Source organism: Simochromis diagramma, unplaced genomic scaffold (assembly GCF_900408965.1).
Source record: "Simochromis diagramma unplaced genomic scaffold, fSimDia1.1 OVJJ01000106.1, whole genome shotgun sequence".
Classification (NCBI taxonomy): domain Eukaryota; kingdom Metazoa; phylum Chordata; class Actinopteri; order Cichliformes; family Cichlidae; genus Simochromis; species Simochromis diagramma.
Window position 1 is genome coordinate 651498 of NW_024387121.1, and position 17914 is coordinate 669411.

The following is a 17914-nucleotide window of genomic DNA, read 5'->3' on the forward strand; positions in this document are numbered from 1 at the left end:
AGGAAACTGCAGGATCTAGGACTGAGCAGCTCCCTCTGCAGCTGGATCCTTAGCTTCCTGTCTGACAGACACCAGGTGGTCAGACTGGGCAGCATCACCTCATCCCCCGTCACACTGAACACTGGTGCTCCACAGGGGTGTGTACTGAGCCCTCTCCTATACTCACTCTACACCTACGACTGCACAGCCACTAACAGCTCCAACATCATTGTGAAGTTTGCGGACGACACTACAGTAGTGGGTCTTATCACCAACAGTGATGAGACAGCTTACAGGGAGGAGGTCAGCGCCCTGACCCACTGGTGTCAAGACAACCATCTCACCCTCAATGTCGCAAAGACAAAGGAGTTGATAGTGGACTTCCGGAGGTGCAGAGAAGTACACACCCCCATCACCATCAACGGCGCTGCTGTGGAGAGAGTGAGCAGCTTCCGGTTCCTTGGTGTACATCTGGCTGAGGATCTTACGTGGTCAGTACACACAAACAAAACAGTGAAGAAGGCGCAGCAGCGCCTCTTCTTTCTCAGGAGACTGAAAAGATTCGGCATGAGCCCCCGCATCCTCAGGACCTTCTATCACTGTGCCATTGAGAGCATCCTCACTGGATGCATCACCACCTGGTATGGCAACAGCACCACCTACAACTGCAAAGCTCTCCAACGAGTAGTGCGGTGCTCTGAACGGATAATTGGAGGTGAGCTTCCCTCCCTCCAAGACATCTACAGGAAGCGGTGCCTGAGGAAAGCGGGGAGGATCATCAAGGACTCCAGTCACCCCAGCCATAAACTGTTCAGACTACTTCCATCAGGAAGGAGGTTCTGCAGCATCCGGTCCCGTACCAGCAGACTGAGAGACAGCTTCTTCCATCAGGCCATCAGACTGCTGAACACGTCATAGACACCTCAGCTTCACTACTGGAACTTTAACATTATGCACTCCATACTGTACAGTAACGCCACTGTTTTGCACATGTCTCACTCTGTATATTTTATTTTATATATTTTATTTATTGTTTACTCTATTTAATTTGTAAAATATGTGTACACACACACACACACACACACACGTAGAAAAATATTTAGTATACACATCCAGAAATGCATATACTATTATATATTGTACATATATTTATTAGTTTCAGATGTAGCCATTCTTGTATTTTGCTTGTTTACATTATTGTATTTTGCACAACTCTGTTGCTTGTGAAGCTCGCACACAAGAATTTCACTCACATGTGCTGTACCAACGTACCTGCACATGTGACGTGACAATAAAAGTGATTTGATTTGATTTGATTTGATTTGAGATGTAACTGCTGCTCCTACACATCGAAAGGAGTCAGCAAGTGTCGAACCTGACTGACCTAAGGTGCCCACCAGAGGACAGTGTGGCAAACAAGTGGTGGGCAGGGTGCAAGGGGTCACCTGTGATGGCCCTGGTTTTCCTGAGACTGAAGGAGCTGGCAATGGAAACAGAGAAACCATTGCTAACTGCACATTTCCTCAACCTTAAAAACAATATATTTGCATAATGACTGAAACTAGCACCACTGACAAACAATAGGCTTAGGCACCCTACTCGATTCAGAGATGGTCTTCCCCTTTTTATGTAAATGGCCTACTTGACTTCCTGCTGAGAGGGGCTCAGTGGGGAGGGACTCTAGCAGCAAGGAGATGCTCCCCATCTGTTGACAACCAAGAGGTGCCCCTTAAGTTCTGTTCAGGTTGTCGGTCCCAGAAGGCACTGCACACAAAAATTTTTTTTTTTTACTGTCTGTGGTTTTATCACTCTGTCAGGATGTGTTAGATGTCCAGGTGACCACATCAGGTGTTCCCACTGTATTTCATTGTTGTGCCCCAATAAGCGTGTCTCCAACAAGCTGTATGATTGTACATGTTCCCATGTTACAATCAATAAAACAAGCACATTCTCAAATAGGGCTGTTCGATATAACGATATATATCGGATGACAATATAAAAACATCTATCGTTTCATTTTATGATATTGTTTGTTTCGTGGTGTCGCAAAATAAAATAAACTGTTTACGGCGATATTTTTTCATCATTTTGATGGTCACTGTAGTGGCTATATTAATTTCTTAAAGTTCTCTCTTTCTCTTATATTTAATATAACCACACTACAGATGGATAAGTGCCTGTTTTTATGCGTTGTCGTTAGCAACAACGATGGTAAAACCATCGCGCCACTTGTCCGCTTGTTTATTTTCCACATAAACCTTTCAGAATAAAGCTCAAGATCCTGTTGAGACTGTTCAAAATAAACTGAATCACGTGAAAGAGAATGCAGACTGTTTACGGATGAGAAGCAAAAAGGAGCCGTCAGGTGCTAAAAACCTTAGACTCAAATGTTAGAACAGGCTTTTCCCCGCAGCACACTGTGTAATAAATACTCACAAAGAAAACAACGGCTGTTACAACTTATGTCTAAAAATGTATCGTTTCATGCATCGGTTAAAACACTCGACTCCAGGTACACGACGCCCAGCTGGAAACATTTCACGCAGGTCGAGCTGCCCGAGATTCACAGAATTTACAGAAAAAGCTACATTTTTGTGACTTATATCGTTATTGGACGATAGATGTCTTATATCGGGATATGGGATTTTGGTCATATCGCACAGCCCTATTCTCAAATAACTGCAAACTGTCTGTAGGCTCATTTTGAGCCAAGTTCAGGAAGATGTTACCTCTCAAGCAAACACACTGGGGGCGGGGACTCACCTACAGTTCTGCAGATGAGCCAGCTGTACAGCATCTCTCAAAGTTTGATTGCTGGCTAACAGATAAGTAGAATTTAAGGTGTGCTGTCCACAAGAGAGTTAAAGAATTTATAGCCCGTCTGAATGCCTACACATAAATAATAGAGAGGGGGATGAAAAGTAAGCAGTGCATTGGCCGGGAATCGAACCCGGGCCTCCCGCGTGGCAGGCGAGAATTCTACCACTGAACCACCAATGCTTGACACTGTGGCCTTTGCACAGAAAACAGATCATGGCCCCACAGCTAATTTCTGTGCCACAAAGAGCAAGCAAATGCAAAAGTGACTTTAACCTGTATTCTATCCAAAGTTCACCACACTAGCTTTCAGTCCTATATAGTAAGTACAGAAGCAGTTTTAAACGTGGACATTCATAGCTGCTCTAAATACCCACACACGGAAGAAAAGAATTAGTCTTGCATTGGCCGGGAATCGAACCCGGGCCTCCCGCGTGGCAGGCGAGAATTCTACCACTGAACCACCAATGCTTGCTGCTGTGACTTTTGCACAGGAAATGGAGGGCTTTCTGGGTCAGTCAGCATGTACTAAGCATTATGCTTTTTGAAATTTCCAGTGCCTTTAACACCATCAGGCTAATCCTACTGGGTGATAAGATGACAGCGGTGCATGGGGATGACACCATATTTCTTTCAGAAAAAGAAATATGGTGTCATATATTTTAAAGTTGCTATAGTTGAACACCTCTCATGACACAAAGAAAAGAAGAAAAGTAGACTGCATTGGCCGGGAATCGAACCCGGGCCTCCCGCGTGGCAGGCGAGAATTCTACCACTGAACCACCAATGCGCACAGCAAAGACTTTTGCACAACAGAATAAGAACCGATTGCCGTCCCCTTTTTCGATTCTTACACTATTTCAACACTCAGTAGACGGTAAAGATCAATGTTACATTTCCAGCAAACAGAAAAACGGTGCATTCTACAATAGGCTTAGAGAATTTATACCTTTTATGAACGCATCCAAATACTTATTCATATTTATTTGATTCGAGAAAGTAAACGCATAATTTTTTTATCCTCTGACAAAGAAAAAGGAACGTTGCATTGGCCGGGAATCGAACCCGGGCCTCCCGCGTGGCAGGCGAGAATTCTACCACTGAACCACCAATGCGCACATAGACAAGAAAAATCAAGAATCAAGGAAAATTCTGTGACACATTCCAAGGGTTGAATTGCTTGTTTTTCTGAACTCAATATTTCTTCTAAATAGCTCAGAAGGGTGTGATAATTTCGTATTTCATTTCGGAAAAAAATACGGGTCGCCGTATTTTGCAATTTAAGGTTCGCTTGTAGTGTATGCTAACTTATAAAAAGCCTTCGCAAAGACCTTTAGTGCCGCCTAAACTTTTACAGGTTTCGTTGACTCAAGTTTAATGCGCAGAGATAATAATTAGCATTTGTACACGGTGGTATTGGGCCTCGTGCTTTATTAACCCTTTTAATTAATGCTTATTCATAATTAGCCTTGTTAATTAATGCTTTGCTAGCAGGTTGTACCGTGCACGCAGGTAAGACATGCTGTGCACGTGACTTCGTGCACAACACGCATTGAAGTTAAACGACCAACATGAAGGACGTTAAATAACACTCACCGCAGCGGTGGCTGCAGATTTAATGTGGCGACAATGCAGGAGGCAGCGCCGAGGAGACGGCAGCAGCCGCCCTCTAGTCAGCCCGAGGAGCATTGTTTGCAAATGTCACCGACAGGTCACCGACGGCGAAACACAAACGCAGACTGCCGCTGACAACATAAAAGCTACTTCTAGCATACCGCTTCCGGGACTCTGTTTTCAAAATAAAACAAAACTCACTCTCTCTCGCTCTCTCTCTCTATAACCATCTAACTATATAATAAACTATGTAATATGAGATATGTATAGTCCAGGATGAAGCATTTGTAAAAGACTGAGTCATTTATAATGGAAAATAAATATCACTATATAATATTTTTGCAGCCATTTTTGGGAAGTTTTTTGTCGTTAGGGTAAAAACTGTTTTTTCAAGGATTTTCTAAGTGTTAACCTCCTGAGACCCGAACCACCAATGCTGACCTGGGACCTGAAAATGAGAGCCACGTATAAGGATATTCGTTTGAAATTTCGATAGGACAGTAACAGTATAATGTCCTCGTAAGTGGATATCAGGCCCTTGCAGAGCAAAATTTAGTATTTTGGTCTAAATAACCCAAAATGTGATGTCCACATATGTGGACGCCAGGTCCTAGGAGGTTAAACAAAAAAAAGTTACAAATTAATAACGGATAGCGAAGATTGACTGTTACTGCAAGATTTTAACATGAGCTAAATAAAAACAATGTCCTTTTGTACTTGCTTGGTAAAGCGTGTTCTTTTATTCTGAAACCGTCAACGCGCATTTCCCGTCATGCCTGTATTCCATGCCAGTGCTAAATTACATCGCCCAAAGGGACAGCGCCGAAGGTACGCTCTGCTGTGATTGGTTAATGGAGTCACACCGCGAACAATGGCGTGTATTTTTGTAACTCTCTCTGCGACCAGAGGATGGCGCTCCGGGCCAAAGAAAAGAAGATGTTAGTGGTTGAGTAGGCTCATCAAAGTTACATTTCGGGACTGTAGGGACGTTGCTGATAAGCAATAAGGGCTCATCCGGTCCATATAAAGTAAGTTAACGAAATTAAATACGAAATTAAATAAATTCATGTTCGTGTTTGTTATGAAGCCTTTGTCGTGACGTGTTCTTGTTTGCGTTGCAGTTCAAGGTTCACACAGCTGTTTACAGCACTCGAAAAGCGCCAAACAGATAAAAGCAGCTCACATTATGATCATTTGCAGCCTTTTTATGAAACGATTGAAGTAAACAGTTCTTAGGTTGCTATCTGCTACATTTTGATTTTGTTTCCTTCAGATCCACTGATATGAGCTGGTTTGATTTGGCTGTGTGAACCGATTGTTTAGCAGAAATCTGCATTAATCCAGCGGTTCCCAACCTTTATTGCGCCACGGACCGGTTTATATCCGACAAGAGTTTCATACCGGTACCGGTACCAGAAAACAAGAAAATTTATTCATAACACATGGGAAAAGACCCAGGGAAACCAAGTTAACGATAAAAAATAAATATAAAACCCCTAAATTTCACACTCGAGCCTCAACTCTCGCGGCCCGCTACCAAACGACTCACGGGCCAGTACCGGTCCGTGGCCCGGGGACTGGGGACCGTTGCATTAACTTATGCGCCGATTTTACCGGGAGGACCGGACAGCTTGTGCGGACTCATAATTCATTCTCTCATGTATTTGCAGTGTTAAATGAAGGGGACGCAGCTTTAAAGATTAACTGTTTTAAAGACAATCTGGTGGTCGCACACGGGAGAATATGATGTAATCAGATCCATAAAGTCAGGACTCACGTTTTGTTTCTATTTTTTGTATCTTGTGTAAATGCATAAGTACATCTTAAACATCTGTATCCTCTCCAAGAGGCCATGTACCCTGTAGACCTGCCATCTGTGGATCACAATGACCTGACATCTGCGTCTGAACAGTACATGTCCTCTCTGGAGTCCAGCCCCTGTGATAATGAGTGGTTTCAGTCATCGCAGACCTCAAAGGTACCTAACCACATTTGGATGACTGATTATTGTTGCAAATAATACAGGGAGTGCAGAATTATTAGGCAAGTTGTATTTTTGAGGAATAATTTTATTATTGAACAACAACCATGTTCTCAATGAACCCAAAAAACTCATTAATATCAAAGCTGAATATTTTTGGAAGTAGTTCTTAGTTTGTTTTTAGTTTTAGCTATTTTAGGGGGATATCTGTGTGTGCAGGTGACTATTACTGTGCATAATTATTAGGCAACTTAACAAAAAACAAATATATACCCATTTCAATTATTTATTTTTACCAGTGAAACCAATATAACATCTCCACATTCACAAATACACATTTCTGACATTCAAAAACAAAACAAAAACAAATCAGCGACCAATATAGCCACCTTTCTTTGCAAGGACACTCAAAAGCCTGCCATCCATGGATTCTGTCAGTGTTTTGATCTGTTCACCATCAACATTGCGTGCAGCAGCAACCACAGCCTCCCAGACACTGTTCAGAGAGGTGTACTGTTTTCCCTCCTTGTAAATCTCACATTTGATGATGGACCACAGGTTCTCAATGGGGTTCAGATCAGGTGAACAAGGAGGCCATGTCATTAGTTTTTCTTCTTTTATACCCTTTCTTGCCAGCCACGCTGTGGAGTACTTGGACGCGTGTGATGGAGCATTGTCCTGCATGGAAATCGTGTTTTTCTTGAAGGATGCAGACTTCTTCCTGTACCACTGCTTGAAGAAGGTGTCTTCCAGAAACTGGCAGTAGGACTGGGAGTTGAGCTTGACTCCATCCTCAACCCGAAAAGGCCCCACAAGCTCATCTTTGATGATACCAGCCCAAACCAGTACTCCACCTCCACCTTGCTGGCGTCTGAGTCGGACTGGAGCTCTCTGCCCTTTACCAATCCAGCCACGGGCCCATCCATCTGGCCCATCAAGACTCACTCTCATTTCATCAGTCCATAAAACCTTAGAAAAACCAGTCTTGAGATATTTCTTGGCCCAGTCTTGACGTTTCAGCTTGTGTGTCTTGTTCAGTGGTGGTCGTCTTTCAGCCTTTCTTACCTTGGCCATGTCTCTGAGTATTGCACACCTTGTGCTTTTGGGCACTCCAGTGATGTTGCAGCTCTGAAATATGGCCAAACTGGTGGCAAGTGGCATCTTGGCAGCTGCACGCTTGACTTTTCTCAGTTCATGGGCAGTTATTTTGCGCCTTGGTTTTTCCACACGCTTCTTGCGACCCTGTTGACTATTTTGAATGAAACGCTTGATTGTTCGATGATCACGCTTCAGAAGCTTTGCAATTTTGAGACTGCTGCATCCCTCTGCAAGATATCTCACTATTTTTGACTTTTCTGAGCCTGTCAAGTCCTTCTTTTGACCCATTTTGCCAAAGGAAAGGACGTTGCCTAATAATTATGCACACCTGATATAGGGTGTTGATGTCATTAGACCACACCCCTTCTCATTACAGAGATGCACATCACCTAATATGCTTAATTGGTAGTAGGCTTTCGAGCCTAAACAGCTTGGAGTAAGACAACATGCATGAAGAGGATGATGTGGACAAAATACTCATTTGCCTAATAATTCTGCACTCCCTGTATATTCTTCAAGGTCTCCTGTAAATGAAATTATGTTTGCAGTTATTCACACGGACTTGTTTATTTAGTCTACAGTAAAATCTAGAAAAATCTCAGCTAACCATAAACAGCTTCACATTCTTAAATCAAGAGCCTAAAATCTTTTAGCATCCATATTATCCATTAACTGTGTTCTCCTAGTAACTCGAAATGTAACTTTATCGTCTACATTTCAAGTTATTTTCTCAAAACTTTGAGTTAGTAAGTGTAAACTTTGAAATCTTATGTAGATGTAGGTTTCTTCCTGTTAAAAGGGAGTTTTTCCTTCCCTCTGTCACCAACTGCATGCTCATAAGGGATCGTCTCATTGTTCTCTGTATTATTGTCGAGTCTTTGCCTTACAATTTGAAGCCTTGAGGTGACTGTTGTGATTTGGCGCTATATAAATACAACAGAGTTGGATGTAATAACACCTAATCATGCATATGCTTTGGTATTGAAATACACAACAGATCTTTTAAAGCATTAAACTTAACTTGTTTTGGCGTGCAGATGCCCTGAATTAACTCTCTGTGTGGTTACTGTGACTCTCGAACGGGAACTATGGTGGAAGTGTTTTTACCACCTTACCAGCATTTGGCTTGATGTTATCTTCCTGTCTGCTCAGGTGGCAATAACAGCAACAAATGTGAGCCAGCTGCAGCTGTTTGAGGATGGCCAGCCTGCCTGCGCGGTGCTGGCACTGCACCCTTCGGATGATCAAACACAAGGTTTGGAGCTCAGCACGCTGCTCTGTGAGATGTTCCAGCCTCAGACACAGACTGACGCTCTCTGCTCTGATGTTACCTTCCAGTGGTCAGCCTATACCTGCACGGGAAGTGGTGGCTTTTGGATGACGTCTTGCGAACGTCAAGCAAATCAAGAAGTGGTTTGGTGTCGGTAACTGTGTTAAAGTACATTTGTCTAGACACTATGTCACTTCATGGCTCGTACACAGGTGTGAACAGTGAGAGAATAAATCAGTCTACTCATGACAAGAATCATCTCAAGTTTGCATTGTAGGTGTGGTCGGTAGCAGCTTATGCAGCGGGTTTGCGGGAGAAACTCGGGAGAATTTTCTCCAACCACGTCATCTCAGTGTACTTCAGACTCAGCAATATGGTGACGTGCAAGATAAAAATAGTGGTCAACGACCCTCAGGACCACCTCTAAAGGTGACAGCCCCCATTAGGAATAAAATACCTGACACAGTCCACTATTTGTTTTTAGAACTGAAGAAGCCTCTTGAATTCGAGGTGAAATGTCTTAACAAACTTAAAGAAGTCAAGTTGCCTTCTTTTTTTTCAAGTCTTAAGACATACATAAATACAACCATAAATACATACAACCAAGCTGTGCAGTGGAGTGTGAAGCTGGAAAATGCATGAACCTATGTTATACTGGCTTTTGAAGCTTGCCATAGTTTTACAGGCTTCAGGTGTAAATTCACAGAAAAAGTCTGTTCTATCAATTTCTAAATGAAGATTTGCTGAATCGTTAATCTACCAGAGCCGACTGTCTGGAAACTTCTGCATGTTGTCCGCAGGTCCAGTCTGTTATGGAGAGGGTGATTGTATTTCTGCTCAGTCAGATAATGGAGAGGCCTTCACTGTTCTCCCTGCATCCTCCCAAAGAGAGCTGCAAAGTGCTGTGGAAAGACAACCAGGCGGTCGGCTTTTACACCGTGAAGCACAAAGGTGGGCAGAGGAGGATGAGAGTGATTGGCAAACAGGATATCAGTGAACATACACATCTGCAGGTTGCGATTTATATTTTGTGTATGTCCAGCAGGAGTTTGGACAAATGTGAAGAAAGCTGCAAAGTTAAGGGCAGAAGACTGGCTTGAGTCAGATTGAAACTTTAATTAAGTCAGAAACAGCATGAAATTAGGAGCTGGGTGGAGGCGGGCTGCAAAGTGGCCTGCAGATGTGCAACAAGTGTGGATGATCTAAAATATCTTATATGAGATAGATGAGTTGGATGTGAATTTGCATCAGATGATCTTCCAGGACCGAGCAATTCATCAATTTTCTGATCACATCCAGGCCTAACTAATCACGCCAAGATGACTATTAGGAAGGTGTTCACTTTGAAGCTTCACAAATCTCTTTCTATGGATAAATCATACCCTCTGTTGTCCTTCTATTTGAAGGAGTTACACTGACTTAGCTTTTCAGACCTGGAAGCTACATCCACCTCTTAAATGCAATCCATGTCCTCCTCTGCTGTTTCAGGGAGTCTGTGTGACGGCTGGAGCAGCTGCTGTTACCTGCTGCCTGTTCTGGACACTGTGCTGGTGAGGAGGAGCTGCAGGAGGAGAGGCTTCGGCCTTCAGATGCTGGAGGATTTCTGCACCTCCTTCTCTACGGAGGAGTTTCTGGGAGTCAGCTCTCCATTATCCCCCAGCATGGCTGCAGGTCAGCTCGGGTCCTTCTTTGACCTGTTTGTATACTTGTTTCTTTAGGTCTCTGTCAGACAGTTTGCTGTATTTGGTCAAGGAACTGCATGTTTTCTTCGCTTTTGTTCAATAGAAATGTTCAGTAGACTCACACACTAATGATCTAGTTATAGCTAAAAGCTGATCACACACCTGTACATCATGATGCAAAAAAATGTAATAGGTTTTTTTTAATAGTGGAATTTTAAATGCATTTCCCAAAGTGAGACACACAGAAATCCAAGATGGCACTGACTGTAACTGGAAACAGAGGTGAACTTGATGATTTAGCCCCTCATTTAAATGAAAGGCATTTGGTCAACCAATGAGTGTTTCATTTGAAGTTTTTTGTCGTCGCTTTTCCCAGAGTGTCTCCTGGTGAGATGTGCCCGGCAGGTGTCAGGATACACTACTGTTTTTGTTATTATACCTTGGCGCTAAGCACGGGTGACCGTAACAATCACCATATTAAAGCGTATGGTGGCACATAACTGTTATAATCGTGTCTCTTGGGTCCCAGCAGTGGTTGTGGATGTGGAGTCTGAATGGCTTGGTTGGCTCAGAGGTCGCCTGAAACAGCTGATTGGTATCAAAGAGTTTTGCTGAAGTTTTGCAGCTTCAGCAGTCACAGAAGCAGAAACTTGGGTTTGGAAAAGTCTGAGGAGACCATGGAGAACAAATTTTTTAGCTGGCCTCATGAAAGTTCTGGCAAGCCGTCCGGCAGCTCAGGAAAGGAAAGCAGGGCTGGGCTCAGGCTCGGTCAGGGATAAAAACTGCTGTCCAGAACTAAAGATATTGTCAGGCGCTGGAAAGAACACTTAAGGAACGCTTGAATCTGACCAAAACGTCCTCTTTGAAGGAGAGAGAGCCTGAACACTCATGGGAAGACTCACTAATTGCTTCATTTCACTGATTAATGACAATGGTTTTTACAAGGTTACACAGATCTCCTTTAAAGTGCCAGATTAAGGTGATATAGACCATTTTTCCAAAGCTCATTGTGTGCAAAGCGTTGTTTCCCAGACTTTTGCTGCTTTCTTTTATTCCTTTTTTTCCCAAACTCTTTTTATTTTTCAGAATCACAGCAAATTACAGTACAACAACAGAGTGATTGCACACCATGTAAAAAAGACAAAAAAGACTTAGCTGTGCCCAAAAGTGCCGGTCAAAGTGACATTGTGGCTATACATGTAAAAGAAACCTAACCATGTCATAAACGCGGTCCCCACAGCAAACCACAGAGTGGAGACAGTACGGGATATCCACAGCAACTCAAGATTATCTTTGGTAGAAAAAACAGAATAATAATAGAGTACCTCATGACTAAAAGAAGTCAGGAGTGAACAAAAATAAAACAAAATAAAAGCAGTAGAGTAGCATAGAACCAAGTACAATAAAATAGGGACAGCCAGATTCACAGTGGTATATCACAGAACTGCTGTCATGGTCCTGGGTCGGTGACCCAGCACTTTAAGTTTATTATTATCATTTTCTAGTTTATTATTATGATGATGATTATTGTTTGAGTTCTACGTGTTATATTCGGTCTGCCTCTGAGTCTGTGTCTGTATCTCTGTCTGTCTATGGTGTCACCCTGTCTGTTTGTGAATCTGTCTGTTCAGTTCAGCGTCTTGTCTGGTTCCCTGTGTCTGAGTTTCCTGTTTTATTGTGAAGGTCTGTGTCTTATGTGAGTGTGCTCAGGTTACGTGTCCCCTGTCTCGTCAGCTGTGATTTCTCCCAGGTGTGTTCCCCTCCTGTCTCTCATCCCTTGATTACTGCCGTCTGTGTATTTAAGCCCTGTGTTTCTCTGTGTCCGTGTTGCGTTGTACCCTCAACTAGCTGTGTATTCTGCGGCTCTAGTGTTTAGTCACCAGCTCCAGTTTAGTGTTTCAGTCCTCAGTCCTCAGTTCCTCTGTTACGACCTTTGTTTGTCTTTTAGTGAGTTTATTTAGTACGAGGTTTCTCCCAGCAATAAAGCTGCGCTTTAAGTCCCACTTCCGTGTCTGAGTTCTGCATTTTGGGTCCACCACTCCTGCTTGCCTGCCTGCCACACAGCCAACCATGACAACTGCACTGTTTCTACATTGTTGAAAAAGGGTTTCCATGAATTCAGAAATATTGCCGTTGACCCACATAGAGTATGTTTTACCGTTTCCACGTTGCTAAAAAGAACACCTGTAATCCAGGCCTCAGAGAGAGGAGGGTGACTTCCACTGGAGCAAAATCAGACATCTGGCCAAAAGAGTTAAAAAAGCCACGAAATCTGTCAACGCTAGCAAAGCAGTCTCACCAGGTGTCACAGCAAAGGCCGACACATTTAGATCTAAGTGCTCCTGAAGTACCTCTAGTAAGGCAGGAACAGGACCACAACATCAGTGAGGCGTGGGCTTGTTTGCATCTATCACAGACAGGATCAGCATCAGGGTAGATTTTGGAAAGTGTGAGTTTTCACCAGTGCAGCACTTTGCACTGGACCAGTGCATGCCCGGCACTAATAGATGACGAGTGGACCCGGAAAAGTATTTCCTTACCAAGGTCCTGCTCCCAAAGCGACTGAATAGTTAACACTGGGACACTCCGGAGATAAAGGATTCTTCATAGCTGCATGAAACAGCACCGTTTTCATTTGGAGGTGGACGCAAAAGAGTCTCAATGAGTGGGGTTAAAGGCTGAGAGGGAAAATGAGGTGTCATCACTCGAATAAAGCTACAGACCTGTGGGTACCCAAAAAAGTGGGTTTCATTGTTCAAGTTGTTCAAAGGAAGAGAAAATGCCCTTAGAATAGATCATTAAATGATTTTATACCCAAAGTAGACAACAGGGCAAAGCCTCCATCCCGTGGCGAAGCCTTAAAAACATGGTTCCTACAGGTTGCAAAGAAAAAATCTGCAGGACAAAATGCTGTCTTGGATTTCTAAGCGCATTCAGCCTCATTATCTACTCATATAATCACTCAGACTTATCCATGCTTCAACAGAAATACAACAAAACATGTGTTTGTGTGTTCAGTGTTCAAAAGGTTCCTGCAGAAGCACCAGCAGTATCGAGAGCGTCTGTACGAGGTGGAAGCTCCAGGGGGCTGGACTCAACGACGAAACATCTGGCTTAACATTCAGCTCGGACGCTACTGCCTCGGTAAACATTGGTTTGTTTTTTATGGGTTTAAGAATATTTTCAGATTTACGTTGATTTGCTAACGTGGGAATGTCTTGAAGACGGCACGTGTCCTTATCTGACTCACATCTTTTAGGTACTGATAAGGAGAGCAGCCCAATATCAGGAGAAACACAGAGAAATGCACTCAAGGACTCCTTTCACAAGGTAAGAATGTCAGGCTACGTCCACACTAGCCCGGGTGAATTTGAAAATGGCGTCTGAAAACGCTCCGCCTCCACACTACCGTTTTCATTTGTTTTCACAGAGTTGCGCGTCCACGGCCGGAAACGCTTACGTTTCAGTACTGCGCATGCGTGATACGCAAGACGATTCGACCTGCCTTAATTCCATCTGCTGTTTATTTACTTTTCAGCTCTTTGAAACGTTGCGGCAAAACGTTGAGGAAAAGCACCGAGTTTTTTAAATGGACCAACAATGAGGTGGAGTTGTTGCTGCGAGTAACACAAAAGTACAAAGTTGCAAAAGCGAGTGAGAATTAAAGAATTTGAAGAAAAGCTATCTGGAGCACGTACAGACTCATATTAACCTTTAATAGGGCTGTCAAAATTGAGCGCAAGCAAAACAACTGCTGTATAATGCCCTCTGCTATCTTAGTTTAATTGGTCACATGACTGCATCACATGACTAACATGCGTCATCGTTTTCGAAAAGGCTCCAAGTTCGCTGTCAACACTGCGACGCGAAAACGTTTTCCCAAATGTATCCGCTTTGGAGAGCGTTTTCAAAACGCTGCGTTTTCCTTGACCGAAAACGCCGTCTCAGTGTGGACGGAAGGCCAAAATGATGTGTTTTCAAACCAAAACTTATTAGTGTGGACATGGCCTCAGTTTCTCCAAGATTACACTGAAAAACATCTTCAGCCAACTTAGACTGAAACAGCTACTCGTCACACACTTCACATTCCTGGCCAGAGATCAGTACTGCCCACAGTAACGCGTTACTTGTAACTCAGACACATGGTTCTTAAAATAAGTAAACAGTAAAGTAACAGGATTACTTTTTGGGGAAGTAATCAGTAATTAGTTACTGATTACTTTTTTCAAGTAACTTGACCAACACTGTTCATGGCTATATCAAGAGCTTGTTGAAGCCGGCGTTTTCATTGAAACCTTTAATTTCAGCTGATGGCTGTTCGAGGCTCCTCTGAGGTTTATAGTTTTGAAAATGAATGGATGAAAGTAAATACGTCCAGTAAGGCTTAGTTTGATATTTTATAGTTTTATTAATAGTGAATTTACCTGTTTTACTGACTATTCTACTGTTGCTAAGGAGATCTTAATGTCTAATTAGTTTCCCAGAGAAATGTTGTAATTTGCAGCAATGATGACCCACTACTGATTTGGTATGACCAGAATAATATTCTGGTGTGTTGACAGCTGCAGACATTTGGGACTCGTAGTCATTCCTGTTACACTTCCATGGAGTCCACCTGAAGGGTGCTTGCATAGTTTGTGCGTTGTAATGTCTCCGTGAAAGAGTCTCTGATGACAAATTTCCGTCTCTCTGCCCAACGGGGATCCAAGCAGACCCTCATGGACACGAAACATCACACAGTACACTCAGAAAACGATTCCATGAGATTTTGTAATTGTTGCAGTTTAGTGTATCGCGTGCTTGACTTTATGATTGATTTTGGACTTGTTATGATCTGTATGGCCTCACGTTTAGATTTAGGTGCCACATGTTCTTGCTCTCTGAGGAATTGTTGGGTTTCACCTCACAATACTGTGAGGCGCTTTGTTCTACCACTGAGCCTCACTAGAAGGCTAAAATAGCGCGTCTGGCTTTAACAACGGAAGCACAGTTATTTTGGGGACCGCTCTCAGACCTACTGCTTTAAACAGAAGAGGATGTGAAAACAAGCCTCTAACTTTTCTACTTTCACGGTCGCCAGAGGATGAATGTCATCGACTGTACTGATCGCTTGAGATGAAATCAAGATTATTAATATTTCAAAGCTTTCAGTGCTTTTATAGATTGATCTGAAACTGAATTATGTGCAAGTCTCAGTGAGGAGAATCACACTGAGTCACTTGGTGGCACTATGAAAGCAGAGTGACTAATCCCAGACCTTCAGACTTTAAACAATGTGAAACCAGACATAGACTTGTGGGTTTTCACCTTTTTGTCTGTCAGCTCTTGACCCAAATATGTAATATGCTTTGAGACTGCATGCATCAAGAGCTGGCATGTTCAACACAGTGCAGTGAAATGAGTTCCAGTACGGCTGAGTGTGTAAATTTGCACACTTTTTTCCTTTACCTGATTCTGTTAAAAAGTAGCAGCGCGTTGGCCGGGAATTGGACCTGCGTCTCCTGCATCTACCACTGAACCACCAATGCCACGTCCTGTCACTGCTACAGGGCCAGATGCTTGCTGGCTAAAAGCCCTGCATCTCTTTTGGCACATTTGAGATATTAAACATCAAACAAGCTACCAGCTCATGGCTCAGAAAATGATTTCATGATATTTTGTATTGACAATCAGGGCCATGTATGATTCTTCCAGATGATATCATACCATGTTCTTGCTCTAGGAATAAATGCTATGTTCCTCCCAATAATCTTACCATATGCTGTGAGATGACATTATTATTATCTGGTATTATACGAAGTCCATATGAGAGTCCTGCTATCTATTTTATCTTCTCTTACAATGTAACTTTATAGAGACCAGCATATATGTCAATAACAGAGCGAGAGTTACCAGCAGTAGGAGGTTCACACCATAAGCTTCAAACTTGTGTAAACCACACATCAAATTGTGGCACAGAAAATGCTTTCGTGAGATTTTATATTGACGTTCACGCCCCCCGAGAATGTTTCTCACTCACTTCAGAGGGTTTGTGGATTTTTGTTCTCATGTTGTGACTCTTTGTAGTTTTTTTTAATGTCTCCTGTAGCTATTTTGTGTAAGCAGCAATAATTTATCCAATTCTGTTTATCTCCATGCAGACTTGTATACTGGACCTGGGCACACTGGGAAGCACTGGTGTAAATACCGCAGTGGTGTTGGACTCTGCTGAACAGCAATTTAAATCGTGTGAGCCAAGCCAAGGAAGATGGTCCCTGAGCAGCGAGCTCCCTGGAACAGGATGTAGCCCTGCAGCCCAAACTATCCATGTGCAATCTGGACCTCCCACCCGGCTCCTAAACACAGCACAGGCTTTGAAATCCAAGGCTTCCAAATCTACAAAGCACCACAGAGAGGAACCAGAGGACATGCAGAAAATTCCCAAACGAGCCAGAAGTGAGTTGAAACATGTACACACAAAGACTGCATTCAGCAGCAGAGCCCGCAGAGAATGTTCGGACACTTAACCGAAACCATATCCACATTCATTTAGGTGACTTTGTGTTCTTTCCATCAAATCAAAGTGAGTTTTGAATGAACAGCAGACTGCATGTACCTAAACATGCACAATAAACCTTTTTGTGTGTCTTTGTAGTATCGTGTTTCTTTGTGGCTACTTAATAGTGTTTGTGCTAAATAAGAACCATGTGTCTGAGTTATTGATTTTTGCCTTCAAACATAAATACATCCACACAGATTATTATTAGAGTATAGCATATGCATTTGCTCCGTGGGTACAACTTGCACAGCATTTCAACCCATTTTAGATGCAAGGTTGGGGTTCATACGGTGACCTCAGATTATTATGCTTAACTATTAATGCACAGGATCAATCAATAAAGAGCTACAATATATTTTTTTTCTGCACCAATCACATAAACAACCACAGCTTTTGAGGCTTGGTGTGGATTAGGAGATAGAGCAACCCGTCGACTCATTGGACGGTTGGTGGTTTGATCCTTGACTGCTCCAGCCTGCATGCCAAAGTATCCCAAACCCTGAGTTGCTCCTGATGTGCTCACAGAGGAAAAATTGTTTAAAACTACAGATGTATTATCATCTCGCCCACTGCACTTTAGGTACATATAAAAAGAAAAAATCTTGGTGTATTTTACCGTATATAGCAACCATCTATATACATAGTATTTCGGCTTTTTTGTACACTGTTCTCATTGTGTTTCTTCTTGGTTTTTTATTTTTCTAATATATCTCTAATTCACTTTTTGTTCCTTTCCCTCGTGCTGGTGTAATAAATGAATTTCCCCCAGAGTGGGATTAAATAAAAATCTATGTGTGTTTGTATTCTTGTTGGATTATGAGTGCAAGTTTTCCTTTCACCTCCTAAGAATAAATGTGCTGGAATGAGAGTACAAACCCTTGAATCATTGCTAACTTTGTAGTTCTGGTGTTCAGAAATGGTGCAACAGTTTGCAC

At 42.7% G+C, this 17914-nt stretch overlaps 2 protein-coding genes and 4 non-coding genes across 7 annotated transcripts in view; 1 reads left to right on the top strand and 5 right to left on the bottom strand.

Moving 5' to 3' along the window:
• The window catches only part of ldhd (lactate dehydrogenase D), a 42873-nt gene extending 38320 nt beyond the window's left edge, over positions 1–4553 (bottom strand). The window contains exon 1 of the mRNA XM_040046918.1: positions 4393–4553. Coding sequence (XP_039902852.1) covers positions 4393–4485 — 93 coding nt within the window. The 5' untranslated portion in view covers positions 4486–4553. The remainder of the gene's footprint in view (positions 1–4392) is intronic.
• trnag-gcc lies at positions 2909–2979 on the bottom strand. The gene has a single exon. It is a non-coding gene; the product is annotated as a tRNA-Gly (tRNA).
• trnag-gcc lies at positions 3197–3267 on the bottom strand. The gene has a single exon. It is a non-coding gene; the product is annotated as a tRNA-Gly (tRNA).
• trnag-gcc lies at positions 3516–3586 on the bottom strand. The gene has a single exon. It is a non-coding gene; the product is annotated as a tRNA-Gly (tRNA).
• On the bottom strand, positions 3841–3911 carry trnag-gcc. Its single transcript has one exon. It is a non-coding gene; the product is annotated as a tRNA-Gly (tRNA).
• Positions 4554–5308: 755 nt separating the features above from the next.
• Positions 5309–17847, top strand: fam169b (family with sequence similarity 169 member B). 2 transcript variants are annotated; one of them, XM_040046977.1, is made up of 9 exons: positions 5309–5438; positions 6258–6388; positions 8642–8744; positions 8828–8913; positions 9560–9710; positions 10248–10430; positions 13460–13585; positions 13701–13771; positions 16582–17847. In XM_040046977.1, exons 2-9 carry the CDS (start codon positions 6263–6265, stop codon positions 16945–16947), a joined length of 1212 nt encoding a protein of 403 aa, XP_039902911.1. In that variant the 5' UTR covers positions 5309–5438; positions 6258–6262; the 3' UTR covers positions 16948–17847. The 2 variants fall into 2 exon arrangements, with proteins under 2 accessions (XP_039902911.1, XP_039902912.1); XM_040046978.1 differs by lacking the exon at positions 5309–5438 and having other exon boundaries at positions 5874–6388.
• Positions 17848–17914: the final 67 nt, after the last annotated feature.